Here is a 16,132-nt window from a genome sequence, read left to right as displayed (position 1 = left end):
TGTTATCGTTAAATTGTGCGATACGACACTGTCTCGTCTCGTCTATAAATATAAGATTTTTATGAATATTATTCATTTGAATTAAAACGTTTGAAAATACAGGAAGAGTAAGAAGCATATTCGAGTTGGAAATAATTAAATAACATTAATGGGACAGCTTTTTTGTCTATGACATGAAGCTTGCACATTTCTATTCTAAGATTTGATTTATCATCACTTAAGTTACTTAACGTCACAAATGTTAACAATATGAAGATGCACTGCATCGTCAGTGAGATTTAGATTGCATGATTGCTCAAAATTAATCAGTGCGAGCACTTATACAGTTTACTGCGAGTTCTTTGCTTAGCTGGTTTAAATTGTCCTAAAGAATAATCATCAGTAATAACAGTGGAAAATTTACCTGCCAACAACAAAAATATACAAAGACATTAAAATGATTTCATCAAAGTTATTGATTATTTTAACAATTTTGGGATTAACGAGTGTCGCTTATACAGAAGAAACTGCACCCAGAATAAAAACGCCTTTAGGAGGCATCCAAGGGTATTATAAAATATCTGCAGATGGTAGACCTTACGAAGCTTATGAAGGAATTCCTTATGCTATACCTCCTACAGGAAAATTAAGATTTAAGGTATAGATATAACATTTCTTTTTTTAAATTATCTCTTATTTTATAAGAACAATCCTCTTACTATTTATAATCGCATTTCAAATAGTTAAGAATCTTCTAATTTCTTAAATGCAGTTTTAACATGAAAGTATTCTATTATATAATTATTAACAGTTATTTAACATTCATTTAGCGTTTAAGAGATTTATGATTTTGATTCGATTGAACCATTTTTTAAATTTTAATTTCTAGCCTCCACAAAAAATCCCAGCATGGCCTGGTGAACTTATGGCAACTAAATTTGGCTCTCCATGTTTACAATACCAGCAAATAGTTGACAAATCAGGAGAAAGAGTTAAAGGCTCGGAAGATTGTCTATATTTAAATGTTTATGTTCCTAAGCGTGAATCTAGATTATCACTTTTACCGGTTATTTTCTGGATTCATGGTGGAGGCTTCCAATATGGTACTGGAATGTATCTCGGAGCTAAATATTTAATGGATCAAGATGTTATATTTGTCACAATAAATTATCGTTTAGGCATATTAGGTATATTCGATAAAAAATTCAATATCTCCAAAGATTAATTATTATTTGATTCTATTAAATGTTTCTATATAATAAATATCCTCTGCAGGTTTTCTAAGCACAGAAGATGACGTTTTACCAGGTAATATGGGACTCAAAGATCAGAATATGGCACTGAGATGGGTTTCTGAAAACATTGAATGGTTTGGGGGTAATCCTAAGAAAATAACATTGGCTGGTCTAAGTGCTGGTGGTGCTAGTGTACATTATCATTATTTATCTCGTTTAAGTTCTGGTCTTTTCCAAGGTACTTATACAAAAAAATATTTTTCGTCTACTCCACCATACACATCTTTACATATTATGAATTTATTTTGTCTAATGAAAATCTTTTTAATACGTAGGAGGCATATCTATCAGTGGTACGGCATTTGATTGTTGGGCACAAACCGAAAATGCTTTAGAGAAAGCTAAAAAATTAGGTGCTTTAATGGGTTGCCCTACAAGTAATACTCGAGATATGGTAAATTGTTTGAAGTATCGACCAGCTCGGAATATGGTTGCAGCAACTAAAGAGTTTCAAGTAAATATCTATTTGTTTTTTAATAAATAATAAAATTAGATAATATTACTTTTAACTGATGTAACTTTTTCTCAATAGACGTGGTTATACAATCCTTTCACACCATTTGGCCCTGTCGTTGAAAAACACGAAGATGCTCCTTTCATCAACCAATCACCAGCAGATATTATTAATAGTGGTAATGTTCAAGATATTCCATGGATTACAAGTTCCACCAGCGAAGAAGGACTATTTCCTGTGGCTGGTAACTTTTTAAATATGAACATTTGAAAATGATTTATCCTATAAAATTTTTTATAAGTAAGATTATCAATTGTTTCATATATACAGAATTTATAACCGACGATAGATACCTCAAAGAACTCGATGAGAATTGGAATACTATTATACCTCATTTCCTTGATTATAATAATACTATTCCAAGGGAAAAACATGTAGAAACAGCTAAACTTATCAGAGAGCATTACTTTGGTTCTAAAAAAATTAATAAAAAGACCATTGCACCTCTAATACAAATGGCTGGAGATAGATTTTTTGTGGTTGATAGCGAGAAAGCTGCAAGATTACAAGCAAAAGTAAATCAACAACCTGTTTGGTATTATCGCTATTCATATAGATCTACATATAGTTTAAGCGAAGTTATGAGCGGAAGCAAGGAAAATTTTGGTAAGAAAAATAAAAAGCTAATTTCTATAGTAAAATTTTAAATGCAATATTAATATTTCGTAAATAATTTGTATAGGCATTAGTCATGCCGATGATGCATATCTTGTTTTGGATACTCCATATTTTGGTCCAATAACAAGAAGTGATGATATTCAGATGCAACAAGATCTAATTGAACTTTGGATTTCGTTTGTCAATAACAAGTAAGTTATTTTTATCTATAAAAATATACTATTTTCATGAGCAAAGATAAATATGAACGATACTCTAAGATATCATAATCAACAAAATTATTATCAAACGAGTCAAGAATAACAATTTAATTATTTACTCTAGAAAAAATTGAAATCCTCTTTTCTTCACTCATTGAATTTAATATAAAATATTTTCAGCATTCCCCGTATTGGTACAAGCAAATGGACCAAAGTAGACCCATCTCAAAAAGAATTCAGTTTCCTTCACATTGAAGGACCAGGCAAGTATTCCATGAGTAAAAACGACAATTTAGGACATAAAAACTTTTGGAACAGTATCAACTTTAAGGAAAATACGTTACAATCTACGAAACACGTAAAAGACGATCTTTGAACAGAAAATATTTTATCTATACAGAGATAATACAGATAATACAGAGATGGGCGCACTTTTTATCTTTTTTTTAGAAAATATACATATATATTTCTTCGTTTTTTATATTTGTTTAAATCCATTCTAGAAGTAGATTAGAAAATTCAAATATATATGCTTGGTTTAATATCTTTAGATTTTTAATTTCAATAATTATAACCATGTATACTTTTCATTTATTAAGAGACATAACAATATGTCATGATTATGGAATAAAAAGGTAAAAGATATTATTAGAGTAAAAAGTTTTCAAGGAGAACTGAAAAAGATAACGAAGAAGATAACGACGATAAATAGTTAATAAATATTTGGCATATACGTTTGACTATTTTTCAAGTAAAACGTTCTATCATGTTTAAATTTAAACCGTACCCAGTCTTAAATATTTAGTAACAATACTTTATTAATTCATTTAATTGTTTGCTTTAATATTCTATATTTTTACACAATCAATAACTTGCACCAAATTTATACATGAAAAAATTAGCCAAAATGTATGTCGCGTTTATTGAAAAATCTGATCGATATCATTAAATATTAAATTGATAACTTTTTTGTTTACAAAAAAGAATTTTAAAAGATACTAAAAAGAAATCTACAAAAAAGTGCAATATACACGATCAGTTCTTACACGATATACAATCTTGAAGACATAGTTTCTCAAAAATCATTTAATATATATTTTGTTCCTGAAACTCATAATATATATTTATATAATGTATATTTCGGAAATAATTAGTATGTAACAAATATATCTAAATACAAAGTGCACAATATAGATTCCAATATTATATATCTGTTGGCAGTTATACACTCCTTTATAGAATAATAATAATAATAATAACTAATATTACAAATAATATTGAAAATAATACACTCTTTAATAGATTACTTTACTTAGCCATTTACTTTCTATTGCCACTGTTTGCTCTTTTAATGTGTTAAATTAGTACGGATTTGCGAATTTTTCTCATTATTTAAAAATAATTGTCAGATGTCTTGTAACTGCGATGATGATTAATTCTTGCAAGTTGAATGATATAAATCTTTGGTTATACTTTTTGAGAACAAGAATAGCTCGTATAGAATGCTGTTAAGAGCACCATGGTATGCGCGCGTTTTCATGTTTAAGATGTATTTTCTCTACATGCAATCTTGAAAAATGAAACCTTCAATTTCTATTTAACCAAGAAATTGCTTTCAATATGAAATATGCTAAAGTTAATGTATACAAAATTTTATCTCTTTGTTGCCGTTGTAATATTTCCAACTCGACTGCCATTACTCGACGATTTAGTTTTCCAACTTGACGACGTAAATGTTGTACTTCTTCGCTAGGTGGAAGAGATACGTCTACTGAACTGTAGGATGGTGTTTGTTCTCTAAAACATTTATAACAAAGACTTGCATATAGTGTTGAAGATAAAAATACAACTCTATTTTCAGATATGTCTTTAGCTTACTTATATAAGTTAAACAAAAATAATTGATGTATGTATATTTATATACCTTCCACGCTTAACAATCTGGGTTTCTTTATTAAACTGGGGATTGGTCCTCGATAAGTCTTTAACTTCACTAGCATTAATTGTCTGATCTTCTTCATCTACTGTAGGAAAATAGTGATCGTCCAACGTTAAGATTCTTGGTGGTGTCTAAAACAAGTAAAGAGATACAAATATATATGTACAATGTAAATGAAATATTGCTTTCTTTTTCTTTTCTTTATAGAAATTTATTTTATATACCTGAACTCTAATAATTCCCGGTTCTGATGGCATTACAGCATTTTCTAGAGTAATTTCTCTTGGCGGAGCTTTCGTACCAATATGCTGTTCTTGACCTATTTAAATACAAGGAATAAATGTAACGTAATGTAATATAACGATGAAAAAAATATATAAAAGTACTTGCCTACGACAAGAATCCTATCTGGTACATGCATTTCAAGCTTCTCATTTGAGTTCGCTTGATTCCAAGCAGAACCATTCATAGTTGAAATGTCTTCGTCTGTATAATCTCCATTTACTCTAATACTTTTAGGGACTCTCATTCTTTTATTAACGTCCAAAGTAAAATTAGGGTCATAAAAATTGTCAGCTTCTCCATTAAAACGAGCAGGTATATGAGTTTTTGACATTGTCACTGAAAAATAATTAGACACTCTCATATACCATTTTATAATTACGTTTTTATATAATATTAATTCTAGAAAAGTATCTGACTTATATTCCAACAATGTAAATACAATAAATAGATATAGCGTTTCCTTTTTAAATAAATCTAATATTTTCGTAAATTGTCAAGTTTACGTAAACAAAAGAAAGAAATGATAAGCAATTGTATATATGTATGTGGAAATAATTTTGTTCAAAATACATCAGTGAATTCTTTTAAACGTGTCATATCTGATATTTGAGTTATAGTTTAAAATGATATTTTTCAAAGTTAATATCAACTTACACACTGCAACATATCACACGAAGTCATGAGCATTTAAAGGTTAAACACTTGCTTTATATACCAAGTTATTTTCAATAAATAAAGAACGATATAACCTTCGATATGATAATCGACAAGTCACTTGCGATTCGTATAACAATTAAAGACAAAGATGTTGATGTTTTTTCGTTCTCATCGACGAGGGAAACTAATAGGAAATGTAATTAATCATTGTTTGAACATCGACTGATTATATTACATTTAACGTGTCAATATATTAAAATATTAATTTACCTTTCTCACCTCTCTGGATCGTTAAATTTACAACTTTTAAATGAAGTTAGTTGCGAATCCGTTACGATACCCTCGCGATACTACACTTATGATCTATCGATTGTAATCAAATCGATGCATATTACGAAAACAACCGCGAAAGATCACGTTCTTCGTTTTTTTTCAACTGTTTATTCAAATGAAGATGTACGAAAGTTCGTTAGAAATTTTATTGTTCCATAGATAGTTGCGGATTCATTTCAACTAGAGTAAGTAGTTATACAGTAATATTCCTACTTACGCTACCCTAACTTACATGAACTTGGAGTTACGCAGTTCTTGATTTTATCGTTAAAAACGAGTAACCCTGAGTGTACTAACCGTGGCGAATCATTAAGTGCACACAGGGTCAATTTGAATCCAGGCAAATTTGGATTTGAATATCCAAGTAACTATGCACTTTTTGTAAAAAGCTAGAAATATTTATTGTGAAAAATTGACTAAATTTTAAGCCTGTGCAGTAAGATATGCAAAATAAAAAAATGTAATCATGTGATAAAAAAAGTTGTTGTTCTTGTCAAGCAATTAAATTTGGAAGTCAATAGTGATGTCAACGAGCAAAACGTCTCTGAACCATTGTCTCATGGAACCCAGTTCCACCAGACAACCACATGATAATTGCAAGTTAGTCAGTTGACAATTAGATTATGATATTTTTTAAAATGATTAAATTCATGAGGAGAGTGAACACATATAAATACATTTTATTAATATATATATGTCTATCAATATGTGTACGTATATGTATATTTGTTTAATTCCTGTATTTGTTAATTTATAAAATATCATCTCACAGCTTAAATATTTATTAAAAATCAAATTGAATTTTATAATAATGTAACAAATGTTATTAATAATTAGTATACAATATAAAATATATTACAATATTATCTATATTGTTCGTATGTGCGCGTACACGCGCGCGTGTTATTCTAAATACAAATAGGCCTCTATGGCTCAGCTCGATGTGCATGAATGTTAAGTATGTATTTATTTTTTCTTTCATAAACTATTTAATCATTGTAATATTATCAGTTTCAAAATATCGTTTATGTAAAAAATAATTTTTACAAATAATTTCTACGTGCATATAAAAGAGAGATATAAAATCATGTAATACACGAATAGTACAAATTGTTGCGATATCTTGATTACGTTAATGTTAATTGCTAAAAAACGATATAACGTTGGAGAATGCTATAAAAAAGATAAAATGACATGTAATTTTATTTACAAGTATATTTTATACAACATACGGATTGACCATGGATAAAATTTGTTCAATATGATATTAGTTCAATAAACGATAGTGTACCACTCTTACATCATCGATTTAATATCTTGTATGAACGTATTGCACGAAACATTGTATTTCTCTATCATTTTTTATAATCGCTTCTTTTTAATTTTTTATATATAAGAAATGGGATAAACATTTTTTCTTTTTCTCAATAGAAAAAATTAATATATAATATGTAATAAATAATGAAATCAACGAGATAGAAACTCTGATGAAATTAACAATCATGCTTTTCTATATCAATTAAATAGTAACAAATTCTTTTGTACGATACTTGCTGCCAAAACATTTTTTTTTAAACAATTGTATTTTACTTATTGTATTTCTTCTATATTGTCAACTTTAATGATCGTATAATTGTATACAGTAATAACATATTAATGCGTACAATTATATTCTATAACTTTTATAAATACAATTATTTGCAGCAGTGATTGCACTTAAATATAAATATGATCTATTTGTTTTTATCCCAATTCGTGCATATATATATATATATAATAACTGACTCTTTTCAATTGTAAATAGCAAAATATATACATTGTGTCTTTTGTAATGTGCCCTGCAGGGTGCACTCACTCAGAGGTCGAGTGGTGGGGTTATGGATGCTAGTGCCTAGTTACTAGTTCCTCTCTATCGATTTAGTGGGCGCATAGTAACTATCGATTTTTAGTTACTATGGATTTTTGGTTATGATCGATTCCGATCGTACATACATCATGAGTCATACTATATTTTCTTATGATAGTATAATTGAATTCAAAGAGCTAACTACAGTTCTCTGCAAGCAGTTAATGAAATGCAATGGAAATGATTTATTTATCATTATTTTTGTCTATTGGCAAAATAGAAAAATGTCTTATTTCTTGTCTTTATTCTCGTGTAACATTATATCCGGATATTTTGGAAAGTCAACGGCATCGACAGGGTTTTTCACTTTAAAACTAGGAAATAATCCTGTCATACTAGTTCTAGTGTTATAACCTTTGGAATAACCATCCCAATGATTTCCATATACTTCGATTAAATCACCAACCTTCAATTCCAATTCGCCACTTTTTCTTGGTTTATGATCCATAATAACTACATGAGGATGCGAATTTTGTCCACCGTAATAATAAATATCATCCAACGATGAAAATCTATTATATGCATCCGGGTAATAAGTTTGCATTAATTCGTACGCAACTCTGCAAACTTGCGAACTAAATGTACACACTAGATAATCACTCAGAGACAAAAGATGTATATCTATAATAATTCCTTGTAAAGATGAGTCCGAATAACGTTTTGACACTGATGCTGTCTCAGCTATTTCAGGATCACCAATAATTTCGTAATTGGGATAGCGACTTCTTGCTGTTGTTATTACTTTTGGATCATCACTAGCCAAAAATACTCGTCTTACATCTGGTTTTGTTTCCAGTTGGTCAAAATATTGGTCTACTTTAATCATATACTCATCTATGTCGTGATATGCAGCTTCAGTACCGACTTTATCGGTTCTACGAACATGAACGCCAACGATTGGTTTTTTAAAACCTAATTTCTCTTTTGCGTTATCTAATACTTTTTGCATATTATCTTGAGGTCGCATTAAGTATTTTAAGACTTGTCCCACCCACCAAACTAATGGATGGCCATGAAGCTTCTTTAACCTTTCCGCTATATCTGCTGGTACACTTGGAGGTTGAAATTTAGGTTTGGGATAAACGTTATCCACAATTGGCAAAGAAATAACTTGTTTAGAAGAATCACCGGGCCAATTAGCATAAGATACACCATTTACGGATAAACATGTATCACTAAGAGGCTTAAAAACTGATTCCCAACCTTCCTTACGATATCTCCAACCTTTTGATTTTATAACAAGCGTTCTTTCCGTTCCGTAGGCAACCAAAAAACAGTAAGTAATATGATGTATCTGTAATTAAATTATATTCGATCGATCACATATACATTCAAACGATACGATCTTCTTTGATTTATTGAATATAACTTACCTGGCAACCGAAACCACAGCCTTTATTTAAACTGCATACTAACTTCTTTGCTTTATTACAATCGGGAGGATTTTGTAAATACCTTAATAAAGAAATATAAATACGTTAAGTATACAACAGTTAGAGTACAAATACCTCAAATAATATTCCATATTACCTGAATCGACTTTGAACAAGATCCGATAATTCTTTAGCCTCTTTTTTCCGCCATTCTTCGTGACCGTCAGCTTTCGTTAATCTATCTATATCCATAATAAGAGACTTTTTATGTTCCCAAACATTACTGACTGCATCTTGAATTTCTTTTTCTTTTTGTTCAAGAGAAAATTCGTCTATGTGCTTTTTGAATTTTGTTAATACAGCATTCATATAGTACCTATAAATTAGGCGAAGTAATAAACATTGTTACAACAATGCATTAAAAATAAATTTTTACTTATTTTTTAAGAAAATTTACCTACCACATTTCCTGTACATCATTTCTTATTTTACGCCGCAGTTCTTCGTATTCCGAAGAAGGAATATTATTTTTAGATCCAACATGCTGATCCAATAGATCATAATAAATTGAAGCTCTATCAGCTCTTTCCTGAGCTGAACCCAAATGATCTCCTTGTAAAGATTTAGTTCCATCCCTAATAATTGTATTGACTTCAATAATTCAAAACTCAATTACAATAAAATTAATACACGTACAAATTTACATACCTTAGTATAATATTTTTTAAAGCATCATTTTGTTTCTTAATAATTTCGAAATCATTAATCATTTGTGCTAAACGTTGAGCATTTTCTTTATTTGTAGGAGTCCCATCTTGTGATGATATAGAATTTGTTTTGAAAACGTGTAGAACAGATATAATTAATATTAACAGCCACGTTGCTAGCAAAGCTATTCCCAATTTACCTAGCCATCCAGGTCTCCCTGACCAAAATGTTGCCATTCTAAATTATTGGAATGAAAATCTTCCATTTATTGCATTTCATTTCATCTGAAATCACATTCAATAATAATTTATTATTAAAATAGCAAATTATATTATATTACAACAAATTTATCAGAAATTATTACTACTATTGATTGTGACAATATTTATGACATTTTGATAAGTCTAAATTAAAAGAATATATTTTTAAATAAATAAACACGTTACGAGAGAAAGAATTAAATAATATTTTTATCGATGTATCTTCTACGCTGTGACAAGATAATTGTTAATTGTTTATTATCTTTCATTAGAGATACGTAATAATCATGACACATGATCATACACAAAATCATAATACTACACACAGACATATATCGAGTACTTGAGAAAAACAGTTCATCATAAAAATTAATATTTATTCTCGTAACATGAATATATACAAAATCTTGATAATTACAGATTATACCTAATTGGAGAATTGTTATTTAAGAAATCAATCAAATATAGAACTCACAATTTTAAGATCAAATAGGTACTAGCTCGATCATAGTATAATTACTTCCGCTTTTGCGTGCATGACAGCGCCATTACTTTATATCATGTGTTGTTTTTATCCTTTTTGCTCAATTTTGCAGATAAAATTAGTTTCACTAACATCATTGAGTAACCCTTTATCTACATTGAAAATGATTCGACTTTGGAACCAATTAATTAATAATATTTGCTATGTCATTAATTATTTCGATGTATCATAGAGACGTTGGATATGTTTATATCAATAGTTGTTAGGACTCTAAATAAAAATAATAATAATAATAATAAATTATTATTATTATTATTAATTAAAGTTAATTTAAAATAAATTTTATCGTAATAATTATAGCAATATCTGTTAATTGTTTTTTAATTAAAAACTTAATCCAATTTTCTATCGTATTGATAATTGTATTAGGAAACAAATAAGATAACACAACCAAATTTACTTTATACTTATTAACATGTATAGTTTTATATAATCCCTAATAATTTTGAAGAATTTTAATTGGACCAACCAATCAGCGAATTGGAAAGACGAGCGGTCTAATAATCGTTCGCAAAAAAAAAAACACAATCCGGTATTTTCATTGGTTGTTTCTTGTCTAGTAATAACCAACGAGATTACAGTATCTCAAAGAATCACGATGATGATATGGTGCGTTATAACATTTACATAAATATAAAAACCAAATAATATTTTATAATGCAACGAACGGAAAAAGAAGAAAAATAACAATTTGTAAAAAAAGAAAACGAAGGAGAAATTTTAAAGGTGACCACACATGTCATTTGTCTACATCGTGGCAAAGTAAGCATTTCTTAACACAGAAATGCGCCCTTCTTTCCCTCACTACGCGTAATTCTTTTTACTTAACCCTAAAAACGTGCAGGATTCTTGCGCGCAAAAACACGTACGCCGGCTACGGATGTTGTACCTGTGAATAGTGTTTTTTAAGCTCTTAGTTTTTAATGAATTGTGCTGTAAGTGAAGAAGAACGCACGCGATAGGGTAAGAAAAAGGGAACACAGAAAATAGGTTAGAAGGAAAAGAATGAATTATTTTAAGTCATTCTTCCCGCCGAGGTAAAAATTGACATACACGATTTCATACACATTTACGCATTTTATATGGGAGAGGAAGAAGGGGAGATATTAGGTCATTACATATGAAATGTCCAATTACCCTTAGTATCAAGCTTGATACTCGATTTCTTTGATATTACACTTTGACATTTGTTTATTTTTTATTAGGAAGGTACATCATCAACCTTTCAGATGTACGTTTTGGTTTGTAATTGTTCATCGAATTGCCATTTGCAGATTAAATTTTGTAAACCATGAATAAATAAAAAATTCGCGTTGTTTACGGATAAGTCTTGTCGTGGAACTAATGTAATACAGACAATTCGAAGTATCAACAAAATGTTTTACAAGGATGTGGTTAATGAACGCACAGTACGTTGATGGTTCGACAAGTTCGGTTTGGTAATTTTGATCTTCAAAATGAATCACGTGAGCGACCTAAGAGCAAGGTGGATAATAATGGAATGAAAGGTGTAATGGAAGCGGATATATCTCAAGGTATAAGCAAGGTTTGACATTTCTATTCCAACAATATTATATCATTTGAAACAAATCAGTAAGGTTAAAAGCTGGATATTAGAGTTCTGGATGAATCAGTGATAGAATAAAAAAGTAATGTATATATCAAATCTTAATTTGATATATTAATAAATATAATAAAACCTATATTACTTATATATATTAAATTATTTTCTCCTTGTCTTTGTCTCTATTACCTTTTCCAATATTTCGAGTTGTAATTAGTAATATTATTCGAGCACACGAGGACGAAGAGAGGATACAAGAAATTTGTTTTCAACTTTCTTTGGCCTTCTACTTAATTTTATCCAGTTCCTCCTCTCCCGTTCCTTTTCTCTCTCTTACTCTCTCTCTCTCTCTTTTTCTTTTAATTGTCTTATCAAGTTTTAAGTAAATTGCCTTTTCTCCTTATCAAGTACGTAATCGGATATTTTTGTGGTACTTTTGGAATTTGTTCGTATCCTTCTTTTGTCTTTTGTTTCCTAGCCTTGTTCCTTACATTTTCGATTTCTGACGGAGCTTAAAGTTCTTTCGTTTCGACCAGGTAGAGAGGTTATATTGTCCGACATTGTTACTTGAAACTTTTCTCGGAAAAATAAACCCAAAGCAATGTCTTTCTACTTCAATTCTTAATTTTCTACCCTATTTTTTCTCTTTTCCAATTCTGTATGTGTACTGTGAAGATCTTTCCTATTGTGTATGTGCATGACTATGTGCGTGTGTGTGTCTAGGCGCTTGCAGTTCACACATATATATATCGTTTACGTGACGATACAATCTGTATAGTGCATCGCGTCTCTGTTGGATGTTGTTAAAAAATCCGGCAGTAAGCGCGCGCCACAAAAGAGCAGCAGCTGCCATTGCTGGCTGCGCTGGCTGGCGTTCGCTAGCGTTCAGCAAGCGATCGTAAATATATCGCCCTTGGAGTTGTTCCTTTCTTGTCGATCGTCCTCGTATCGTTCGCGTTGCATATACTCGTTGTTGTTGTCCTTATCGTTTTTTCCTTTCCTTCATCTTCACCGTCGTCGTCCTCGCTCTCGTCCTCGTCCTCGTAGTAATCATAATCGTAATCGTAGTTATAGTTAAACTCGTCATCGTCATTGTCGCCGTAGTCGTCGTCATCGTTGTCGTCGTCGTCGTCGTCGTCGTTGTGGAAATAACAGGAAAGAGAAAGGGAAAGGAAGCGAAATAGACAAATAGAGGAAGAAATAAAGAAAGAAAAAAAGAAGAAAAAGAAGAAGAAGAAAAGAGATGTAACGCATTTAACGCGCCACGCGTGGAACATGTTATTGCGGCAGAAACGTAGCGGACATTAAAGAGAAAGAGAGACAGAGAGAGAGTGAGAGAGAAGTCAGCATCGTGTGCGTCGTCGTGGCTGCGTCGACCAAACGCCGGTTCTTCGTAGCGAGCCTAACCTTTCGATTTGCGGACGCTCGCTCGTTCGCTCATTCGGTTGGTCAGTTCGTAGTTCGTTCGTTCGTTAGTTGGTTCTGAAGTGTTGGTCGGTGTGTCGGCCACTCGCTCCGTCGCTCGTTCGTTCGTTCGTACATTCGCTCGCTCGCTCGCTCACTTATAAGCTTGCTTGATTCGCTCGTTTTAAACGACATCATTCGTACGGCGCGTGTGTGTGCCTGCGGAAGAACGGCTGCTGCTGCGGGTTTGACAGGACGATGAAGTGGCTCGGCGCGAGCACCGCTGGCGCCGGTGGTGAACCGGCACCTTCAATACAACTGCATCATCCTTCAGCCAACGGCCACATACCCACGGTAAAAAAATATTTTTTTCTTTCTCTTTCTTTCTCTCTCTCTCTCTCTCTCTCTTTTCCCTCTTCTTCTATTATTTTCTCTTATTGCCCTTCTTCTTCCTCTCTCTTTATTTTTTCTGTTTGCTGCTTGCCTACCTATATCTCTTTCTCTTTTTCTTTTTTCTTTCTTTTTCTCTTTTTCTCCCCCTCCCTTTCTTTCTCTCTCTTTCTTTCCTTCAATTCTTTATCTTTTTGCTGTCTATCTATCTCTGTCTCTGTCTCTCTCTCACTTTTTTACTTAACCTTCTTCATATTTAATACTTTCTTTTCTATTCCAATCAGAATCAGGAGAATAAACAGCTAAATTAGTTCTTAATGACTGTTTTTTCAATATAATTAAGAAATATACGAAAGTTTATATTAATGACTAATGGTTTGATACATCTAAGTCACTGTTGATACTTTGATTAACTAACAATAAGTTGTGTTAGTATATTTGAAATAGGATTATTAGTTTTCTTCCAATAATATAGAATCATATTAATTGTGTTTAAAGAAGATAAATGCAACATACAATTGTATGGTTTCTACATATTTGAGTATACAACTATTATATTCAATTAATAAATTAATTATATTGTTCAAGAAAGACTCATTGGTTATTCTTTGCTTAAGATATATTATCATATTACAATATAAATATAAAATAAGTATATTATAAACAATTTTGGAGAGGAAAATATATTTTCCACAACTGCTTCTTCATGTTTGAAGTTTTGAAATATTATGTGTATCTAATAAGCATCATTGTCTTAAACGTGAAATCATTTATTGTTAAAAGGATGCAGAGCAGTGCAGTCAAGCAATGGCAGGTGGTGACAGTATGCGAATACAACCTGGTCAAGCTCATCAGATTGGAGCTAGTAGAACTCAAGACGATGCAATGGTTGGATACGTGTTTCAACGACCTACCGAACCAGAATTTAATGCACAATCTGCTAATTTTCAAACAAAACAAGCACCAAGAGCATGGACATTAGCGGATGATACAATTGTTGATAATGTAAGTAAATCTTGAATGATTTTATTACGATGAAAAGTAAACAATAATATAAAATATTATATAATTTTGTGAATGATTTCAGAATCAAGAAAAATGGAAATATCCCTTGACTAAATACACAAGTATACCGCAACAAAGTCAGCCACAACAATTGGGTTTACAAACAATGAATAACATACAGTTACCATATGAGATTCATACAATGCAACTCAAGGTAATTTCATATGTTTTTTCCTGTGTGCGATATATACATTTTATTGATTATGGTACTCATTATCGGTGTACAAATAATTAATAAATTCTGTATGTTGCTAGAGCGGAGCTCCTGGAGCAGAGCATTTGGTTTATCTGAACAATCAAATGACGGCACAACAACAAGTTGCACTTTTTCATCATCAGCATCAGCAGCAGCAACAGCAGCAGCAATTTAGAAATGGACAAGTAAGTATTACATTATGTGATCAAAATTAATCTTATATAAGTGGTTATATATATATATATATATATATATATATATCGTAGCAATTAAGAGAAATTTTATTTCCTAGAAGAAATATTGAAGTTTTATTTTAACATGAATCTTTAAATCACACTCGTGTGCATTGTAGCACAAATCAATTTAGCTATGATAATTCAATTAAAAGTTCCGATTTGACAAAGCAACTAAAATAAATAATGCGTATAGATTCTATCATACAGCTGTTATAAATTATACAGATCTCATCCTTATTGTACTTTATATATCAATATTGTATATTATATTGCACATAAATTAAGTAGAGCTTTTAAACTTGTGCATAAATTGATTCATATTGTTTTACATGGGATCATTATGTATTTGCATCATTTAATATATAGATATTATGTATTTTATAGAATTATGATGTTTTCATTAAGAGTGTATATTTAAAAATACACTATTTTCATATTCTTTGGTAAATATTATTAATCGATAATAATATTATCATTTTAACATCAAATAATATGGTAACAGTTAACATGTTTATAATCGATTGTTAACAGTACTTTTCATTTTGAGATTAATAATTTTTTGTAGAAATGTCTATCGCGAATTATATTTCGATAATTAAAAATTTTAGGTGTATTTAAATCAAATAAATCAATTTAGGTTATGGTTGATTTCGCGCGTCACGGGGG

The 16,132-nt window shown here is 30.6% G+C and overlaps 4 protein-coding genes and 1 long non-coding RNA gene across 9 annotated transcripts in view; 3 read left to right on the top strand and 2 right to left on the bottom strand.

Moving 5' to 3' along the window:
• The first annotated feature begins 22 nt into the window (after nucleotides 1-22).
• LOC122521421 (venom carboxylesterase-6-like) lies at nucleotides 23-3,082 on the top strand. The gene is made up of 8 exons (XM_043642153.1): nucleotides 23-637; nucleotides 869-1,166; nucleotides 1,255-1,452; nucleotides 1,550-1,728; nucleotides 1,807-1,972; nucleotides 2,059-2,394; nucleotides 2,471-2,597; nucleotides 2,787-3,082. The coding sequence occupies exons 1-8, from the start codon at nucleotides 437-439 to the stop codon at nucleotides 2,980-2,982; spliced, it is 1,701 nt and encodes a 566-aa protein (XP_043498088.1). The 5' UTR covers nucleotides 23-436; the 3' UTR covers nucleotides 2,983-3,082.
• Nucleotides 3,083-3,883: 801 nt separating this feature from the next.
• Nucleotides 3,884-5,858, bottom strand: LOC122521418 (transport and Golgi organization protein 11). 3 transcript variants are annotated; one of them, XM_043642145.1, is made up of 6 exons: nucleotides 5,758-5,852; nucleotides 5,485-5,671; nucleotides 4,936-5,166; nucleotides 4,770-4,864; nucleotides 4,531-4,676; nucleotides 3,884-4,403 (listed from the first exon to the last, which is right to left on the bottom strand). In XM_043642145.1, the coding sequence occupies exons 3-6, from the start codon at nucleotides 5,159-5,161 to the stop codon at nucleotides 4,193-4,195; spliced, it is 678 nt and encodes a 225-aa protein (XP_043498080.1). In that variant the 5' UTR covers nucleotides 5,162-5,166; nucleotides 5,485-5,671; nucleotides 5,758-5,852; the 3' UTR covers nucleotides 3,884-4,192. The 3 variants fall into 3 exon arrangements, with proteins under 3 accessions (XP_043498080.1, XP_043498081.1, XP_043498079.1); XM_043642146.1 differs by lacking the exon at nucleotides 5,485-5,671 and having other exon boundaries at nucleotides 5,758-5,858; XM_043642144.1 differs by lacking the exon at nucleotides 5,758-5,852 and having other exon boundaries at nucleotides 5,485-5,748.
• Nucleotides 5,859-7,953: 2,095 nt separating this feature from the next.
• On the bottom strand, nucleotides 7,954-10,836 carry LOC122521104 (alpha-(1,6)-fucosyltransferase). Of its 2 annotated transcripts, none has more exons than XM_043641553.1 (6): nucleotides 10,495-10,836; nucleotides 9,808-10,091; nucleotides 9,561-9,734; nucleotides 9,257-9,475; nucleotides 9,100-9,181; nucleotides 7,954-9,020 (listed from the first exon to the last, which is right to left on the bottom strand). In XM_043641553.1, the coding sequence occupies exons 2-6, from the start codon at nucleotides 10,041-10,043 to the stop codon at nucleotides 7,956-7,958; spliced, it is 1,776 nt and encodes a 591-aa protein (XP_043497488.1). In that variant the 5' UTR covers nucleotides 10,044-10,091; nucleotides 10,495-10,836; the 3' UTR covers nucleotides 7,954-7,955. The 2 variants fall into 2 exon arrangements, with proteins under 2 accessions (XP_043497488.1, XP_043497487.1); XM_043641552.1 differs by having other exon boundaries at nucleotides 10,543-10,836.
• Nucleotides 10,837-11,041: 205 nt separating this feature from the next.
• LOC122521311 lies at nucleotides 11,042-12,102 on the top strand. Its single transcript, XR_006304737.1, has 2 exons — nucleotides 11,042-11,574; nucleotides 11,886-12,102. It is a non-coding gene; the product is annotated as an uncharacterized LOC122521311 (long non-coding RNA).
• A 1,253-nt stretch (nucleotides 12,103-13,355) lies between these two features.
• The window catches only part of LOC122521309 (pumilio homolog 2), a 60,795-nt gene continuing 58,018 nt past the window's right edge, over nucleotides 13,356-16,132 (top strand). For both annotated transcript variants that reach the window (XM_043641916.1, XM_043641915.1), the window contains exons 1-4: nucleotides 13,356-13,933; nucleotides 14,753-14,974; nucleotides 15,057-15,188; nucleotides 15,290-15,415. In XM_043641916.1, coding sequence (XP_043497851.1) covers nucleotides 13,838-13,933; nucleotides 14,753-14,974; nucleotides 15,057-15,188; nucleotides 15,290-15,415 — 576 coding nt within the window. In that variant the 5' untranslated portion in view covers nucleotides 13,356-13,837. The remainder of the gene's footprint in view (nucleotides 13,934-14,752; nucleotides 14,975-15,056; nucleotides 15,189-15,289; nucleotides 15,416-16,132) is intronic.

This window comes from Polistes fuscatus, unplaced genomic scaffold (genome assembly GCF_010416935.1).
Source record: "Polistes fuscatus isolate 324 unplaced genomic scaffold, CU_Pfus_HIC Scaffold4, whole genome shotgun sequence".
NCBI lineage: Eukaryota > Metazoa > Arthropoda > Insecta > Hymenoptera > Vespidae > Polistes > Polistes fuscatus.
The sequence above is the reverse complement of the archived record's forward strand: the minus strand, read 5'-3'. Positions and strand labels throughout refer to the sequence as shown.